General features: G+C 39.7%; 1 protein-coding gene across 1 annotated transcript in view; it reads right to left on the reverse strand.

The window, feature by feature from the left end:
* Positions 1-17,697, reverse strand: part of kdm3b (lysine (K)-specific demethylase 3B) — a 43,902-nt gene extending 26,205 nt beyond the window's left edge. Inside the window, 10 exon segments of the mRNA XM_067457926.1 lie at positions 1,357-1,571; positions 1,659-1,866; positions 3,923-5,147; positions 8,847-9,572; positions 12,480-12,548; positions 12,657-12,781; positions 14,270-14,375; positions 14,490-14,603; positions 15,746-15,913; positions 17,272-17,697. Coding sequence (XP_067314027.1) covers positions 1,357-1,571; positions 1,659-1,866; positions 3,923-5,147; positions 8,847-9,572; positions 12,480-12,548; positions 12,657-12,781; positions 14,270-14,375; positions 14,490-14,603; positions 15,746-15,913; positions 17,272-17,433 — 3,118 coding nt within the window. The 5' untranslated portion in view covers positions 17,434-17,697.
* Positions 17,698-19,113: the final 1,416 nt, after the last annotated feature.

Raw genomic sequence — 19,113 nt, forward strand, 5'->3', positions numbered from 1 at the left:
GATTTGTTAATATTTTAGTCAACATTTATAAAAACAAACTTAATTTTTTTTTGCACTGCTAGCTTTTGTTTTAGTAACAGTTTCAACTATTAAAGCAGCACTAGGTAACTTTTTAACCTTCATAATATATTTTTTAAGACTCTTGTGATGATAAATCGACTTACAATAGGTTGAATGACACGTCTGCCATAGCCTGATGGGGTCTGTATCGTTTTTAATCGTACTTTTAAACTTCGGGTTTCGGGTAGCAACCCGAGAACAAAAAGAACTACAAAATTCAACAGCTTAACGGCATATACGTCACTTCCACCAACACCCACACTTCCTTAAATTCAGACGTGCGAGCCCAACTTTGTTCGTCGGATAATATAGTCATGTCCGAAGCAGCAGAAACAAATAAGAAAGAAAAGGTTTTGTTGGAGGAAAGTAATAAGAGGAAACGAAAAAATGATGGGATTAAAGGCAGGACGAGGATCAACATGTGACCAGCGTTTGCTCGTCGGCGTGAGCTGAAGGAGGCGTGCCCGACCGATGCTGTCATGCTTGTTACGGTGATTACCTACTACTCAAACATTGAACTGAAGTATCATATAGATTCTGTAAAACGGTAACCAATAGACTACTATAATGACGCTGGCTTGTAAACGTGAGCATGGTGATTATTTGGCGTTTGAAAAAAATAAAACCCATGAAATTATATTCATATGACATGCTGAAACATATGCCACTGACTGTACCTGGGATGAAGACATTTCACACGCGCCGCCAGAAGAACACCTGCATGTGCTCCTGCAGTGTTCAGGGGAACTGTTAGTGCTGCACCAACCCGCGGGACGCTTTTATGAAGTTATTTGGCCCGCACCGCACCACTGTATATATTTTTACAACCCGCACCCACGACCATTAAATAGACATACGGGGTCCGCGGATTATGAGACGACCCACGCATCACTAGTTCAGAGCTATCAGGTTTCAGGTGACAGCTCTTACGACAGTAGTTGAGGACATTATTTTTTCCAAACTTAGGGGGACCCCGAGAGCAAAAGTTGGCAAGTGCTGCTTTAAGTCCTAAAATGTGCGTCGTAAATCACACTGTGTGGTATATTAATTAAAATGTATATATATATATATATATATATATATATATATATATATATATATATATATATATATATATATATAAAATATATACGCTTTTTTGCTAATAAACCAATGTAGGGGAAAAATGCATTTAAAATTCTATTTAATGTGTCTGTTTGGTTTTATGTGACCATTTCTTATAATTAATTCAGATTATAAGTTATTTAGTTTAAACAGACCTTTATTCAGTTTGAATAAACATTTACAGTTACTTACGATGGGGCTCTACCATCATCATAGCCTCCTTCTCTGACATGACCAATTGGCAAAACTGGTCACCCACGTTTGCTAAAATATATTTAGACGTGTCCAGGTCAAGTCCTTCCTGTGCCACGAGGGTGGGGAGCCACAGTCCCATTGCCATGCTGTCACTCTGCTGCGGGCTCAGAAAACCTTCCACACGAAGGACTCCCTTCTTAGTGAAAGCCAGCCTGTAACAACACAAGTCAAAATGTCAGTGTCATACCTTAGGCAAGAGTTAAACCAGTCAAACCAGGAGTTGTCTGAATCGTATTCACCTGCGAAAGTGGAAGAATCGGCAGGCCACATTTGGGTCGTCATCATCCGAGTCCTGCTCACGGGATTTTCTGTAGCGCTCCAGACGGCACTCACGGCATTTATGCAGGTGGGGAGCCACATTAATGCAGGAACCATCCTGCAGGAAGGACTCTCCGGACTGCTTCAAACGCCGAACCTTACTCTGGTCCTTCAACACGGACTGTCCCACTAGAGAGATGTTCACACATGAACTTGAAATCAGATGACCGTGAATGCTGACTGTTCTATTGTAACTTTTATTATTATAGAAATGTGCAAGAAAGGGCTCCCTATATAGATTAGAGCATTAGCAAATATAGATTTTTTTATTGTTATAATTACATTTATTTAAAGACAGAGACACAATTTGTTCAGTAAACCACTGTGTAATAAAAAAATATGATTCGATTTCACTCGCCTGCTGTACCGAAAAACTCCCGAACAATAACTTTAAAACCAAAGTATGTACCAAGCCATCAGTTTTGTGTACAATTACACCCCTTCAGCAGATACTTATTGCATTAAAAGGGGAAAGTCTGAAGAATAAATAGAGGGAAACCATATACTTTTCTATTTTCAACATTATCAAAACAATTGCATATAACATGCCTCTCTGTGTTGCAAAAATCCACTGAAATGGTCAAGTTGGGGAACATTAACTTGCTCAAAATGATAAGATACTAAAATAAACGTTTCTTAAGGACCAGAATCTAAAATTATATTAAGATATCTTTAATACTTTTTGAGTTACAGGCCTGCAAACTTGGGGTAGAAAACACAAGAAGTACTATCACCATTGGCATATAATGCTACAAAGATTGCTTAAGTCTACAGATTTAACTAACAGACCTACTAATCTCTGTGTAAAAGTAAAATAATGATGCATCAGCTTTTTAGTCAATTTTACCCCTCTGTAATTTGGCTTCAAGTAATAAACTATGCACTAGTCCGCTTTCACAGCCTCACTGTATATATAAAATATATTTATAAACTCTCGAAAAACTATTCCAACTCAAACTTTCCGATACTTACAATTCCGATACAAACTTCTGATACAAACTTTCCTCAATAGAGACCGATAGAGTCGTCAGGAGCTTAGTGGTGGTGTCATGTGATGGTGTCAATCCCACTTTAGCTTTTCGCATCTTCCGATTGCCAAAAATATGTCATAACTGCATCACTCTACGCAGAAAACAGGAGCACCTGCGTGCCTATACTCATACACTGATATCAGCTCTCAGCTGTCAAAATAACAATCTGTATTTTGACATACCTCAGTCAAACTGAAAAACCAATATAGGTTGATCACTACTACTGATTGCATAAAAATGCTACGAGGCAAAACTCATAAGGCATATATCAAAAGTGATACTTGAAAGGGTTCAACTGTTTTTGCCCATACAATGACACTAATTGAGGTCCAAAACGACACAGGACTTTTATTGTATGCAAAAACAAAAAACATTAAAGGGTTAGTTCACCCAAAAATGAAATTTATGTCATTAATGACTCACCCTAATGTCGTTCTACACCCGTAAGACCTACGTTCATCTTCAGAACACAGTTTTTATATTTTAGTCCCAGAGCATATGCAGTCAATGCCCACTTTACTGTTCATGTCCAGAAAGCTTATAAAAAAATAATCAGAGTAGTCCATATGTGACATCAGTGGGTTCATTAGAGTATCTTGAAGCATCGAAAATACATTTTGGTCCAAAAATATCAAAAACTATGACTTTATTCAGCATTATCTTCTCTTCCGTGTTCCTCCAAAAAGATTCAAACGGTTAAAGAATCAGTGAATCGATCAATGATTCGGGTCGCCAATGTCACGTGATTTCAGCAGTTTGGATCGCTGATACCAAATGTATTTTCGATGCTTCAAGAGATTCTAATCAACCAACTGATGTCACATATGGACTACTCTGATGATGTTTTTATTCCCTTTCTTGACATGAACAGTAAAGTGGGCATAGACTGTATATGTTCTGGGACTAAAATATAAAATATCTTAAACTGTGTTCCGATGATGAACGGAGGTCTTACGGGTAAATAACGACATTAGGGTGAGTCATTAATGCCATAAATTAAATTTTGGGTGAACTAACCCTTTAAGATCATCAAAACATCTTCCTTTATGTCCACAGAACAGAGAAACTCATATAGGTTTGGAACAACATGGGGGCGAGTCAATGATGACAATTAAAAATTGTGTGTGAACTAGTGCAGTAGTCAAACACGTTACCTTTAAAGGGTTTGCTCCGCGGCCGGCTCTTAGGCGGAGGCTGGGTCTTAATCTTATCCTCATTGGCTGCAAGAACACCAGGTTTTTGGCTCTGGCCAGAGTTGTCCTCCGCCTCGCTTAAATCAGACAGGTCACTGTTGCTACTGGACTCTGAATCCCTTTTGGTGGACTGACCGCGTTCCTCCAAAGAGAACTTGGTTTGGTCGAAGGGCATTGCGACACCTTGGCCTTCAGTGGTGAGTGGGGTTCCTGTGCTGACATCTGAACCCTCTTTGTTTGGTTTGGATGTTTGTTGTCCATCCTGGGATGCCGGTGTGAAAGACGTAGTGGTTTTGAGAGCAGGAGCAGCGAACTGGGCGGCTAAGATTCCCTTAGGAGGTTCTGCCATGGTGAAAAGATTTGGTTTGGCATCATTACCAGGAGAATCTTGACTAAGTACACTGGTGCTGCCTGAAGGTGAAGCAGCAGATGCGGACAGGGCAGATGAAGACTTTGGAGTTGACAAAGAACTGAAAGGGCTGTGCGAAACAGCTCCACCATAAGCGAGAAATGGATTTGTCTCCTTCGACGGCTGTAGGAATAGGTTCTGGTGAGTTTCTGAAAGCTTGTTGCCAGCAAGCAAGCCAAAACCGCTGACTGGGCTCGAGGTGTTCACATTTCTAATCCCACCACTGCCACTTCCAAGTCCACTGGTTCCTAATCCCAAAGAGGCTTTCTGCACCTCCGCAGAGCTTGCGGCTTGACCGACGGCTGGGAGCTTTCTGTGTGCCTCCATCACCGCTCCGAAAGGCTTGTTCATTAGCCCATTGCCTGCAGGCTTGACATCAGGCACTTTTGGCTGCTCTTTCAGTGGTGCCAGGCCACTAGCAGGTGCTGAACCAAACAATCTAGCAGATGAAGAAGCAACAACAGCCTTTTTGAAACCCTCGGAGGAAGCGGTTTGCTTGAACAGGCTTGGCGGCTCCTTGTTCCGGCCCTCAGACAAGGACGTGAAGGCCTTTGACTGGCCTTGCGTGATACTCTGGTTCTGAGACATGCATTGGAAGAACAAATTTTGTGAGGGATCAGCGTCCTGCTTGTGCGGTTCCTTCGCAGCTCCAAAGGTAAAGCCAAAAGGCTTGTCCTCCTGGGAAGAACCATTGGTCTGTGTGGGAACATCCCCAAACACTCCCTCACTTGATGGTTTCCCAAATCCTGTAGCAGCTAGAGCAAGGGTCTTGGGGGTCTGAAATATAAATAGGCCAAATAAGGGACAGTCCAAAGAAAGAAAAAGGACAAATCTTGTTAAAACCAGTGTGTACATAACCTAAAACTAAATTTATCAGTAATTTAACTGAAATAAAACCCTTAAAGGGTTAGTTCACCCCAAAATAAAAAAAAGTGTGTCAATAATTACACACCCTCATATCTTTCATCTTCAGAAAACAAATGAAGATCTCTGTGATGATATCTGAGAGCTTTATGTCCCTCCATCCATTTCATTAAAAATATCTTAAATTTGTGTTAAGAAGATAACCTATCAAAAACACTTATAACCTGTATTTTTGCAAAATAAAAATTCACCTATTTTCATTAAATTCCCAATTTTCTATTATAGAAAACTAAATGGGGACAATAGTCTGGAAACGCAAATATTTTTCCATGCGCTGCTTTCTTTTTTCCATACATACCTGGAAATTACTCCACTAAATTCTTAAAGGGTTACTTCAGCGATTAGCATATGGCTTTGTATCAGTAGAAACCCTGGAGTATATTCGAATGATTGTGCTTTCCCCCCTCATATCTCCCTGAGACAAGAGATTTATGCATTTTATTTCTGGAAAACTTCCTCCTATGATGCAAATTGACGATTTTTGCATCATAGGAGGAATGTTTGCCCAAAGGCTAAAGACTACAGCCAGCAGAGGGAGCCATTTCCGCATGTTTTGAATCCGCGCATGGGGGATGGGAGATAACACTCAGCTTGCAGGGAGAGCTCAGCTGGCAGCTATACAGGCACTCATTTAAACGGAGCTATGGTGTGCAATGTAAGACTTTTAACTTCTCAAATTAATTTCTATGAAAGTTAAGCTTGTAAAGGCATGAACTGAAACACGCCAGACTGAACTCGCGTTGTGAATGTATGCCGCGAGTGTAGTCGCGATTACCTCAGCTCTCATCACTCGTGCAGTTAGTGCTCAGTGCTGTGATACTCGCGCGGTGACTCACTCATTATATTGAACAGACACGTTCAGTTTTTAATTGTAGTGTCTCCTCTAACTCAGTCACTGTAATCAAGTTGGTGGCGTTGGGAATGGCACAGGGCAGCTAAGCATTCTGGGAATTGTAGTCTTTCATCCCCATGGGACATAAATACATTTTCTGTCTTTTCTCAGTCTAGAAGACACCAAATTCAAAAATAATTTCACATTTCTACTACATTGATGACCCAGTTTACATACAGATTCATCTTCCCTGCGCTGAAGTACCCCTTTAACTTTTGCATACTTTTACAAACTGATTGCAAATTTATTAAAAATTCAAGGCAAAAACAAGGTACTTTTTATAATATAAAGAAAGGTTTCTATTTAATTAATTCTGAAGTTATATATAATAAATAGGGCCGGGACTCGATTAAAAAAATTAATCTAATTAATTAGAGGCTTTGTAATTAATTAATCGAAATTAATCGCATTTTAATCGCATATAAATATTTGACCTGAGAACAATGAGAAGTAATTTTTCACATGTATTTTTAGTATACCATTGAATAATGACTGAATACATAAGCTTAATCAACAAAATATTGTTTATTTATTTCAGTCCAGCAGACCATTAAGTTTAGCAAAAGCATATTTGTGATATTTGAGGCTCTATGTACTGCGGTGATATGCGAATTCCTTGTTGTATAGCTTGCACACAACCCTGCTCTTGACGACGCTTCCATTCTTTCGTTTTTTAAAACAAAATTTCCCATCCACGGGGCCGAGCAAAGCGGTCTCATCAGCTTCTTCGTTCATGTTCACTCATGCCCTGCGTCTCAATCAGCTCCCTAGTTCCCTAGTCAGGGCACTGATCAAGACATAAGTCAATGGGCTTGACTCCCTGATCAGTGCCCTGACTACTGAACTAGGGAGCTGATTGAGACGCACCCAAGGTTTGTTGTCTTGACTCCGGAGCGCTAGTTGGTGTTCCAGTATAATCGGTCCGTCGAAACTGATTCATTGAAAAACGTTCCGCGGTGCAAAAATAAATGCGGTTAAATTTTTTTATTTTTTTGCGTAATTAATTAACGCGTTAAAGTCACGTAATTAATTAATCTTAATTAACGCGTTAAAGTCCCGGCCCTAATAATAAAAAATATATTTTATCAACATAAAAACTATTTCTTATAAAAGTATATTGTTTTTTAACATTACATTTTTGGGGACCCCTAAAGACCCTTGAACCTTTTGTGTCAAGGACAATTTCTGTTGATCTAAGGATAAATAAGGCTTTCTTTATTGCAGACTTATGCTTTTAATAAGACTTCTTCTATGATTATATATTCTGATATCAGGACAGTTGTTGTATCACAGCCTTAATTTACTTTGTTCCCCCCAAAATATAAAAACCATTTTGTTTTTAATTTCTGAATTAAAACTCACCATGAAGTAGTGTATTAATTACATTTAATTGCCCTCATTTATCAATCTTGCGTAGAAACGGGCGTATATGTTGGCGTAAGATTATGCTTACACTCCTCTTACCGCCTGATTTATGACACAGTGCGCACCTCTGCAATCCAGGTGTACGCAATACTTGCCCTTGATAAATGCCTCGGCTGAAAACGATCGTCATTAGAATAACACGCACCTATTTAGTCAAGTCTCCGCCTCCCCCACGCCCTCATTTTACGCCATGGACAAAAGAAGACAGCAAAGAAGCGAAACTTCTCCGATGTGGAGATCGGGCGCGCTCAATCATCTTACTAGTCCACTAGTCAGGGCACTGATTAGGACATAAGTCAATGGGCCCTGCACCCATCGAGACCATCACCAGGGAAGTGGAAAAAAAACGAAATTGTTTAATTTGGGAGTTTAAAGAGTGGGATTAAAGGCACCCACAAAAACAAAATATGGACCCAAATTACGAGTTCTGTTAATAGTGTGGAGGTTGAGAAGCGCACTCCAGCAGTTTAAATAGCTGTTTGGATGAGAAATTACCTCACAGTGCATTATTTTACAGCACGTTTTGAAACAATTAGCATTTAATTTCATATCACGGCACATGTATTGGGGTTTACGATATGATGATGATGTGATGTGGAGTAGCCTCAATTCATTCACATTAATAATTGCATGACAATTTGTAAGATTCTTTTTATTATTATCATTATGACTTTTATTATTAATGACGCTTATTGTTATTTAGAAGAAGAATGCAATTATTATTTATTTATTTTATTATTATTATTATTTAAAAGAAGAAGAATGTCATTTTTATTATTTTGTCAGTCTGAATTATTCAGTCCCAGTCCGTGCGTAGCTGCCGCACAGGCTCGCAACTGGAGGAACACATGCTTCAAATGCTTTGGTAGCCTATAGTCACACAAATTAAACATTGAAGTCTACGTTGCACAAAAATAAACACTTAAGTTTATAATTACTATGTTGTTGTTGTTTTTTACAGTGGGTCATATAGCATATCTTTGTCAGTGCGTTTTGTGGTGTTAGGAATTGTTGTTCTGCGCATTTTCGCACTAACTCAAAACGTGCGTACACCACCTCCTGAGCTGGCGTAGGATTTGAGTGTGACGTACGCCAATGTCCATAAATCTCAAAGTCACCGTGGGTTTGGGTGTATGCAAGGTGTACACTGGAAGTTTGGTGTACGCACTTTTGATAAATGAGGGCCAATGTCTTTTTGAATTTAGAGCTCTAAAAGGAATAAACAAATTTCCTACCTGGCTTGCTTCTGAGGTTGATCCCCACATACTGGGCTTTTGGTTTGCGTCCACAGGAACAGAAAGAGCCACACTTGAAGCATTGTCTTGGGAAGGTGATGAAATGGTCACAGGACCTGGAGACACCAGGGCAGCTGTTTTAGGATACCCTGAAAGGACACCTCCCTCCTCCCGCTCAGTTGCTGGGACTGTGGGAGACGATTTGGGGGCGGGGGCCCCGGGCACCAAGCTGGGCATTTGACCCAAAGAAGGAAAAGTGTTAGAAAAAGGCGATGGGGCAGGCTTCAACGGAGGTGGTGTTGGAGTGGACGTAGGAAGCACTGCTGACACTGAAGAGAACCGCTCTTGGTTTGGGACAAAACTGCCATTCTCCTTGACAAAACCTGTGCTTCTTATGTGGGAGTGATCCTGCTGAGAGGAAGTGCTGTTGTTAGAGGAGTCTTGGTTTGGGAAAGCTACTGGACTACAGGTGCTCGACACCCTCCCACCCACACTACCCCCTCCGTCTTTTCCCTCCACTAATCCCTCTCCCGGCATCTCTACGCGTGTTACCATAGCTTCAGTCCCCTTGTTGGAGCCGTTCCCATTCTGGCTGTCAGAGGCACCCTCCCCGGCTCCTTTAAAACGCTTGAGAGTAACGTCGTCATCTCCTTCAGATGCTGTCCGGCGCCGCCGAGTGCCCTCACCTTTCCCACCATCACCCTCCTTCTTGCGTCTATCTTGGCTCTAAAAAGAGACACAATACGGTAGAATGACCAGGGCACAAGGTCAATTACAAAGTTCGTATACATGTTGCAATTTTTGCAACATTTGCAATATGTTCTCAAAGTTTTAAAGATGTATGATTTCCAATTGTTATTGTTATTAGCATTTAATAGTTTCTTTCTGGTGCAAAACAAATTAAAAAATATGCTACAAAATATAACCCTCCAATTTAATCGAAAATACTTTCTTTGGAACAGGGGACATAATCTATGCCAGTGGTTTTCAAACTTTTTAGGAGCGACCCTCTTTTTTGGTTTTCGCAACTCATAAATAGGCCTACAACCATTTATTCAAACAAGTCAAGCCAAGCATAAGAATACTTATATACAGTGGGCCATTTGACTGTATTAACCATTAAACCAATAGATGGCACAAAAATTCATCTCAGTACTTTTCTTAACAAACGCTTTTGATCCTTGACTCGTTCGCAATGCAAAGTTTATATAAATGGGACGCTAATTAAATGGTTAATCCGATTACATAAATATATATATATATATATATATATATATATATATGGCTGTCAAATAACGCGTTAACGCAAATTCATTTTAACGGCACAATTTATTAACGCTCGTTAACGCAGCACGCATTTTCTGTTTGATCCGTGGGATAGCTCATAGTTGGAGAAATTGAGATCAGCCATCGATGTAAAGGATGCAGCAGCAAACATTAATAGGGGAAGAAAATGGTTGACATAAATATTCTAAACCAAAAGAGCAGTTATTGCCTATAAGCTACCATATTTTCTGTTTAACCATATTAGACACCAGGTCGAAAGAAAAGTCTGTTTACATTGAGAACATTCTCTGCAGTCCGAGCGCGATGCGCGAATAAACTGAAGCTCACTCTCGCTCATGTCTGAGGTAAATCATTAACACCATCATCACTTACAGTAGGCCTACATGTTATATTGAACTAAATGCATTACAAGCATTCGAGCACGAGCGCTCCCGAATCCATGTTTCTCACACTGTTCACACAAAATACCAGCAGTTCAATAGGGAGCGCGCGTCTCTTAAAGGGGCCACACTATACTCCTTCTCATGGAATATGGACCTCCTCCAGTATGGTGTGTTACAGGTGCGCTCACAGGTCCACATGACAGCTTTCACATTACCAGTTTTTCATACGAACTGTGCCCTGCTCTGAACTAAACTGCCAGTAATACTACCTTTATTTATATTCTTAAAATGAGCAAAATCCCTGCTTATTCTGAATTTTTAAGCTTAGGCTTAAGAGACATGAACAAGTTCTTTGATAAACATCTCTGACCTTTGATACATATCTAGTCTTCATGCTGTATTATTTATTTATTATTATTGAATACGTATGGTTTCACTAATAACAAATGTACATTTGCATAAAGCATGCATATTCGACCACATACCCATTGATTATTAAAAACTTAATATTTGCGAAAAAGCTTTATGTCCCTCCGTTAAAAACTTAAAAATCGCGAGTTAACTTATGACAATCATGCGATTAATTTAAGTGGTCATTAATGGATCATAATTATTGCAGAAATAGTATTTAGTACCAAAAGCAGTCATCAAAATATTCAATAACTATTATTAAACTAAAATATAGAACATGTATTTAATTTTTTTAAAATAGTTGTACGGTCACATGTGACTGTGATAGTAAGGAAAACCTCAGGGCTAAATACAAGAAGAGCATTACATTAAAGTTAACAATGCTGCATCTCCATCACTCCATAATAAAATGATACTGTAAAAGCCTTTGCACACTGAGTCCGTAATTCGCATGCGAAATTTACGCACGTCAAAAAATAAATTCAACCTCACGTTATGTCAATCACGCTTGCACACTGCCTCCAAAACTTTAGTCCATCAAAAAAAAGATTTGAGAGACGTTTTGACAACTCAGAACCACAATACATATTATTCTAGCAAAAATACCACAAATATTATTATATCACAGCTATAATTATAGCGCATCAAGTATCTGTAAAGCTGTGTGTGTGTGTGTGTGTGTTTTCAGATCCATAGACATACTGCCAAGTGTTCGGGATCAATTGATTCACGGAAATTAGTGGTCTTCTTTTTAATATGTGACTCCAGTATCACTAGCAAAGCATCAAACTGAGCACCTGATACTGAAATTTTGAATCGGTCAGTCTGGATAATCCCGCCGATGGGAAACTCTCCACTCTACGCGATCGCAGGAGTAGATGAACCCAATATCTCCTCTGGACAAACAAATCATCCTCACTAGACGTCACTTTGTCTTGTTTTAAGTTTTTTTTTATCCGTAACGCATTCATTAATCCGCATCGAACTCAGTGTAAAGGTCTCAACAAATTTTTCGGATCACGAATACGAAAAAACGCATGCGAAAATATCGGACTCAGTGTGCAAAAGACCTTAAATGTGGTTGACGTCATAATCAATGCACACTATGCTGTACTGTTCACCAAAAATTGCTGCAAATGACTGTATAGTGAAGCTGCTTTCTGTCCGCTTAAGCCATTTAAATGTATTGAGAGCGCTGGTTTGTTTTTCTCATCTGCCACGAGATGATCGCATGTCGCAACTCTGCTACGTTCAAATGCAACGCACCAAATCGCGAAATCAAATCGACGTCAGATCAGGCTGAGTCTACCGCGCCTCACAGAAATGAACCAATCTCAGTAGCACAGTCGCAGTTTTTTCTTTCTTTTTGTTAATTAAGTCAAATATATTTAGCATATTTATTCCTTTTATGTAGGCCTATAGACTGATTTTATGAAAACTTTTTTTTTTCCTTAAATGATCCTGGCAACCCATTTAAGTCTCATGACCCAGGGTTTGAAAACCACTGATCTATGCTCTAATTGACACTAGCAGTGACAGAGACCTAACATACCTCATCTAATTGTTCAACAGCAAGCATCACATGAATAACTCGAGGATCGACCACTTGTGTCTCCTCCCCCTGTAACAATAAACCACGATAGACACATTAAGACACTGTACCCCATGAATCAGTCAATGGTAACACCATTAGTTTCTAAACAGACAGCATACTGACTTTTGCACGGACCTGGTCCATGGTAATCTCCATTATGTGTGAAACAGGATCATGCTGAGATACGAGTCCCAGGGCCCAGGGCTCCTCAAACTCCGGCTGGTACACCTGTACTCTCCGACCCTGAATAGTGTAAGATCCTGTGCAAAACAGAAGAGAGGTAAAGCTTATAATTATCATCCTAAAGGGATAGCTCACCCAAAAATTGTGTCATAATTCACTGACACTCGTGTTGTTCCATACTCTTAATTTGTGTTTTAAAGAAGAAAGAAAGCCTTAAGTTATTTGTAATAAAATCTAAAAGATTTCAGTTCCTCCATTGAAAGACTATTCACCCAAAACTCTCAGAAAGAAATCGTAAAATTAATCCATATGCATCGAACGGTTTAGTCCAAAGTCTTCTCAGTGGTTTATGTGGGTTGTCTACAAACCAGAAGGTAGGTGGTTCTATCCCCGGTTCCACCTGAACAGGTGTTGAGGTGTCCTTGAGCAAGACACCTAACCCCAGCTGCTCTCGACGAGCTGGATGGTGCTGACACCGCCGTCGGTGTATGAATGGGTGAATGTGAGGCAAAATGTAAAGGGCTTTGAATAGCCATAGGGTCTGTTGAAAGTGCTATATAAATGCAGTCCATTTACCATTCTGAAGAGTCACAATCGCTTTATCGGATGAACAGATTAAATTTAGGCATTTATTCACATATAAACATTGGTCAGCAAATAATGTTTAGAGAATTTAATTTAGGTAAACGGAAGCTTTAGCATTGTTGCTGGATGAGTGAGAGCCAAGAAACGGTTGATCTTCTGTTTATAAGCGCTGATCAACGTTGAGGAACTTTTCCCACTGGTTAATCGGCACGTGACAAACACGTATCACCGACTTGGGCGTTTTATCACCAATTGTACCTAAATCGAAAGTAACTTGCGCACGGCTGCTCGGGCATTCATAACGGAGCGGAGCAAAGTGAGTGTTTTCAATGAGCTGAAAACACAGCAGCACACACATGCGCATTGCGTATTTAGTTTCATTTCAGTGCGCATTTTAGTTTCGGTTTAGAATTAACGCCACTTCGGGGACTGATCCGACATGATCAGTTTTTATTTGTATTGTCAGATATCTAACTGAATTAAATAATTTTATTATTATAAAAAAAAATTAAAAAATGTAAATGACGGTGGGGGCAGTGCCACGGTGGGCAAGTGATGTAACAGGTAACACCGACTATCATAGCAAGCCTAGTTTATATGTGAATAAAAACCTAAATTCAATCTGTTCATCAAAGCGATTATGTCTCTTTAAGGGACGTTAGACTAAACCGCTCAATGCATACGAATTTATTTTACAAACTCTTTATGAATGTTTTGAAGCATCAGAAGATTGTGTGAGTAGACATTAAATAGCAGGACAGAAATCTCTGGTTTCATCAAAAATATCTTGTGTGTTCCGAAAATTAAAAAAAGTCTTCCAGGTTTGGAACGACAAGAGGGTAATTAAATGACAGGATTTTCATATTTGGGTGAACTATCCCTTTATATATTGCATGACTTCATTTCGGGCTTTGAACAGGTAAGTTTACTCAAGTATGTTTTATAGAGTTAAAGTTTATTTCTAGTTAAATATAACTGACCTTTCCGCAGGATCTCCTGCAGCTCAGAGTCACTGTGCCAGCTGCTGATGGCAGCTTGAAGTGCCGGCTGCTCTTGTAGCAAGGAGTGTCTAAAATCCTTTTCAGTCTGAAGAAAGAAAGATAATCTATTTGATATATTTCTATTTGAAATTTTACAGTGCAAAGGATGCATCAGTAAATATAAAGTGATCGGAATGCAGATCTCATGATGTTCACCAACCTCAAAAGTGTGCAGTGAATTCCCATTAGGGAGAAACACCAAAGTTCTTGGAACAAAGAACTCGACAGGAACCAGGGATCCCAAACCCACACGGTCAACCAGCGGTTTGAACATCTGAAGATAGAGACAAAAGACAAGTGGGTTCGGGAAACCAGCATGAGATGCAGTGGGGGGAGACAACATATCCTTCACTCTTATAAGAGATGCAATCTAAACAATTTCCAAAAGCTTTCCTAATTAAAACAAAACTACAACAAAAACTAAGATAACTGACATTGTGAATGTACTGCAAATGGTCTAAAAAAACTCCAGTCATGCTTGTCAGAAAAGTGAGTGAATCACACATTTTTATCCAATTATACGTCATTTATTAATGGTTCACTTCCACGATTTAGTACGATCGTGTTCGTATCGCAGTGCACCGTACACGTACCGCAGACCACTCTTTTTAAAGGTCCCGTTCTTCGCGCATTTTCGAAGCTTTGATTATGTTTACAGTGTGCAATATAACATGAGTTCATGTTTCGCGTGTAAAAAAACGCAGTGTTTTTCACACAATTTACTTATCTGTACAGCGCTGATTTCTCTGTCCTAAAAACGGCCTGATGATTTCCTTGTGTTATGAAGTCCTTCCTTCAGAAATACGTAACGAGTTCTGATTGGGCCAGCGCTTCCCGTGTTGTGATTGGACAGCAGCGTAGCGCACTTTGCCTGGAAAGGTCCCGCCTCTTACCATAACGGGGAGATGCAAGCGCTGAATGCGCGCTCTTCTCCACGTGGGAGAGCAACAAGGCCACGTCCCCTATTTTGCGTGTTCTTGTGGGCGGAGGGTTAGTCAACAAACGGTTCTAGTGACGTCATTCATGAAGGAAGTGCAGGAAGTACAGTAAAATTATTATGTCCTCGTAATATTTAATAAAACTAATTTCCTCTCTCTTTCAGCATCATCTCTTCTCTGACGATGTGTTTACTGGCCTGAGGGCGAGGAAACCTGTCACTCGCATGAGATCCATCAATAGCAAACCACAAGCGTCTAAACAATTCCCCATTGACAAAACCAAGCTCCGCCCTAGATTTGTTCTTGTTCGTGAAGCCGTTTCACTCAGATATGTGTCATAATAGGGAAGAAAAGATTTGCGCAATTTCAGTTTCACGCCAACTTTAAAATCTGTCTTGGATGATCAGATCGCAAGTGGCCAATTATAGGAAATTACCAGGATGGGAATAGCGAAATCCCAGTGTGCATCTGTACTCACCAAGGCTGGCCACTGAGTAGCAGCCGCTCCTACAGCAGCGGAGAGGGAAGTCTCGCTACAGTTGGCCCAGACGATGGCACTCTCCATGAGAACGGCGCGCACCTCGTCCCCGTACACCTGCACCCATGAGCGCTTCCGCCAACGGCTCTCCTCAAATTCTACAAACACCTACAAAGAAAATGGAAGGTTGGCATCTTTGCAGAACACAACAGGTAAAATGCTGCACTCTAGATGAACACTTAGTTTTAATTCGTACCATCTGGTGGATATGAACATTATGGTAATTATGTAACAGACTCACAACCTTTTATGTACCCCAACAACCCCATCATAAGGCTCTCATCAGCACCAAACAAGAAACATGTTCCTTTTGCTCATATTTCAGCACTGTTAATATTAGGGGGGTAACGATACCCTATGTGACGATTCAATTCTATGTGGTAATTTGGCATTACCAGGACCCACAAATATTCCCATATTACATTATATTAATGTAGCACTGACACAAACTCTTTACAGTTTTTTCCTCACACAAATTTTTTTTTCAGATTGACACTATCCATGAGACATATTGCTGCATTTTTGTATTGCGATATATTGTGACAACCCTCGTTAATAATATTAAAATGTGGTGAGTTACACATACTCACCAATCTCTCTCAAAAATGGATAACTATTTTAAAAATCAAAGAGAATCTGCTATTTTAGAGAAGCATTTAGAGACATTTGAAGGGACAAAAAAAAAAAAAATTGCACGGCTGCTGGATTCCAGTAAATAACAAATCACTAACAGATGGTAAAAACGAACAGGATTAAATCAAACCAATGCACAAGAAATATCAAGCCTGTATAGCGTCTACCATGCATTTAATTTGTTCTTTATTTGGGTTGTTGACATGACATGGCATTCTTCACTGTGACTAGATAAAAATGAACATAATAAGTCGACTACCCATGTGTATACCTGACCATTACACTGAATCTAATATATTTAAATCCAAAACCCACAATATCTTAAATAAAGTTAGTCTGTGTGAATACGAATAGCTTAGATTTCCATTTATTCTAAATAGAAAACCCATTTATCAAAACTCCCATTCCCCATCATTAAACAATGAATATTTCTTCAAAGGCAATATGATATAAACAATGGCCTTTCCCTTTGTAACCATTGCGAGTATGTTCAATCGATCTTTATTGTGCTAAATGCATTTTAATCACAATAGGACTTTACTGAATTTAAAAACTATTAAGCTGCCTCCCCAGAGGGCATCAATGACTCCCAAAAACACACCAGGATTTTAGGCAGCCCTTATCTGCAGCTAGCTAACTTAGCTAACTAGCACTCCAACACACATTTAATGTCTATGTGCATTTCTCTCCCTCAGTTCAGACTCAAATGCAACCTAGAGTCATGTCTTATTGTGTTACACAGACGAATGCACCAGTGTTTGTACGCAGGGGCCGGTTTTGTTTGATGTTTTGACGGTGTCTTGGTGGTGTTGTTGTTGTTGTGTCGGTCTCACCTCCACCCCCGGGCTCGCCAGCCCGATCACACTGACCGCACGCACGGTGCCGCGGAGCCAGGCCGCCGGCTCCATCCCACCGCCCGCCGCTGCAGCCGCGGAGCTCCCGTCATTGAGCAGCAGAAGCAGCCGCTTCCCGATCAAACCGAGCGAGTCCCCCATATTACTACCACCATGAAGAGAGCGACTTCCTCCGGAGCTCTGCTCAAGTCCGCGATCAATCGTGCCTTTACTAAATCAGTCAGCTACTATAGCCACATATGAATGACTGCAGTTTATGCGCGCGGAATTTGCATCAGATTGAGATTGAAAACGCGCTTTACTGAGAAAAGGCAAGGTGTTATTGTTCGAGATACAGCCCCTTGTCTTCATCCGCCATTTAGCTGTGCAGTAATCAAACGCACCCCTCGTACTGCTGCGGGACTGCGCTTCAATGGCTACCGAGAAATCGAGCAGCGCCCCCTGATGGACACTGTACGCGCCATTCACAGTGAACGCGCATCTCTGGAGGTCTGTCTGGGAGGGTCACGCCAAACTCTCGCGAGATTCGCTTGCTCTTATTTGGACTGGAGACGCGCAGCAATGAGATGAAGCGTCCGCGTTTTAAACCAACTTATTGACAATTATTGGCACTTACACACTTTCATTGGTTTCATTTTTAAATGCGTTTTTTGTTTAGAATGTTTTTTAAACGATTAAGGCTATTCCCAGTGGCATATATTAACCTCCCAAGACACAGGAAAACAAAGTCTTTTGAATTTACTATGTGTACCATGTCATTATTGTTTTAAATATATATATATATATATATATATATATATATATATATATATATATATATATATATATATATATATATATATATATATATATATATATATATATATATATATATATATATATATATATATAATTCATGTTATGCTATGTCCTCATGTGGACACCGGAACTCAGCTGTTTAAAAAATCAATTGATATGTATAGGTAAAAACATTTGGGATTTTGCATTGATATACCATTTTACCTATGTGGGCAATATGTGGTTAAAATGGCTATATACGGGTTTTCTCATTCATTGCAATGCATCTGTATCTAATTTCCATACATATACACAGTTTTATTGAGACTTTTTGCCATTGAGAGATGACTAAGAAAAAGTGTCCCATTCAACCTGAATTCACTAATAATAATAAAATATTTGTAATACTTGGAGGAATAGTTGGGAACATTTTCATATCTAATAGTTCATATATAGAAACATTGATATGTAATTTATTTCCCTACCCTTGTGTCTCAAAATTCCTGATAAACATGCTTTAAGACCTGGTGTCCTCTACAGTGGACACGTATGAAATCAATGCCCTATTCCAGAAAGTCCTATTTTCATTAGAAACCCCAGAACATTTTCCTGAGATAATGATTTCATAACAAACTATTTGAAAATGAGTCCGATTTTAATGATAATTTCAAAAGATTTCAATTAGAGTGCTAAATGAGAAGTTGTCCTGGTGAAACCTCCAAACATTTGGTATCTCTGAAAAGCCAGAATGTGACATGTGAAAAGCCCGACAGGACGTGACGTATGATTTCAGCGAAATTCCCTAAAATGTTATGTCCACATACGAGGAAAGTGGCACTATATCTTCAACTAATGCCTCTGTGGCCTAGAACTTACAAAATCCCTTACATTTTTTTGAGCATTGATGAGGATATTTTGCAGCATTTATTATTTTATCCGAATCCTCTCTGCAGTCTGGACTCTCAGTCTCCTGATGTGGTTGAACCGAACCAGACGGTTATGAGCACAGGATAGACTCAATGAAGCCTGAATAAAAGGTCATAT

The sequence above is a fragment of the Pseudorasbora parva genome, chromosome 11 (genome assembly GCF_024679245.1).
Source record: "Pseudorasbora parva isolate DD20220531a chromosome 11, ASM2467924v1, whole genome shotgun sequence".
Classification (NCBI taxonomy): Eukaryota; Metazoa; Chordata; class Actinopteri; order Cypriniformes; family Gobionidae; genus Pseudorasbora; species Pseudorasbora parva.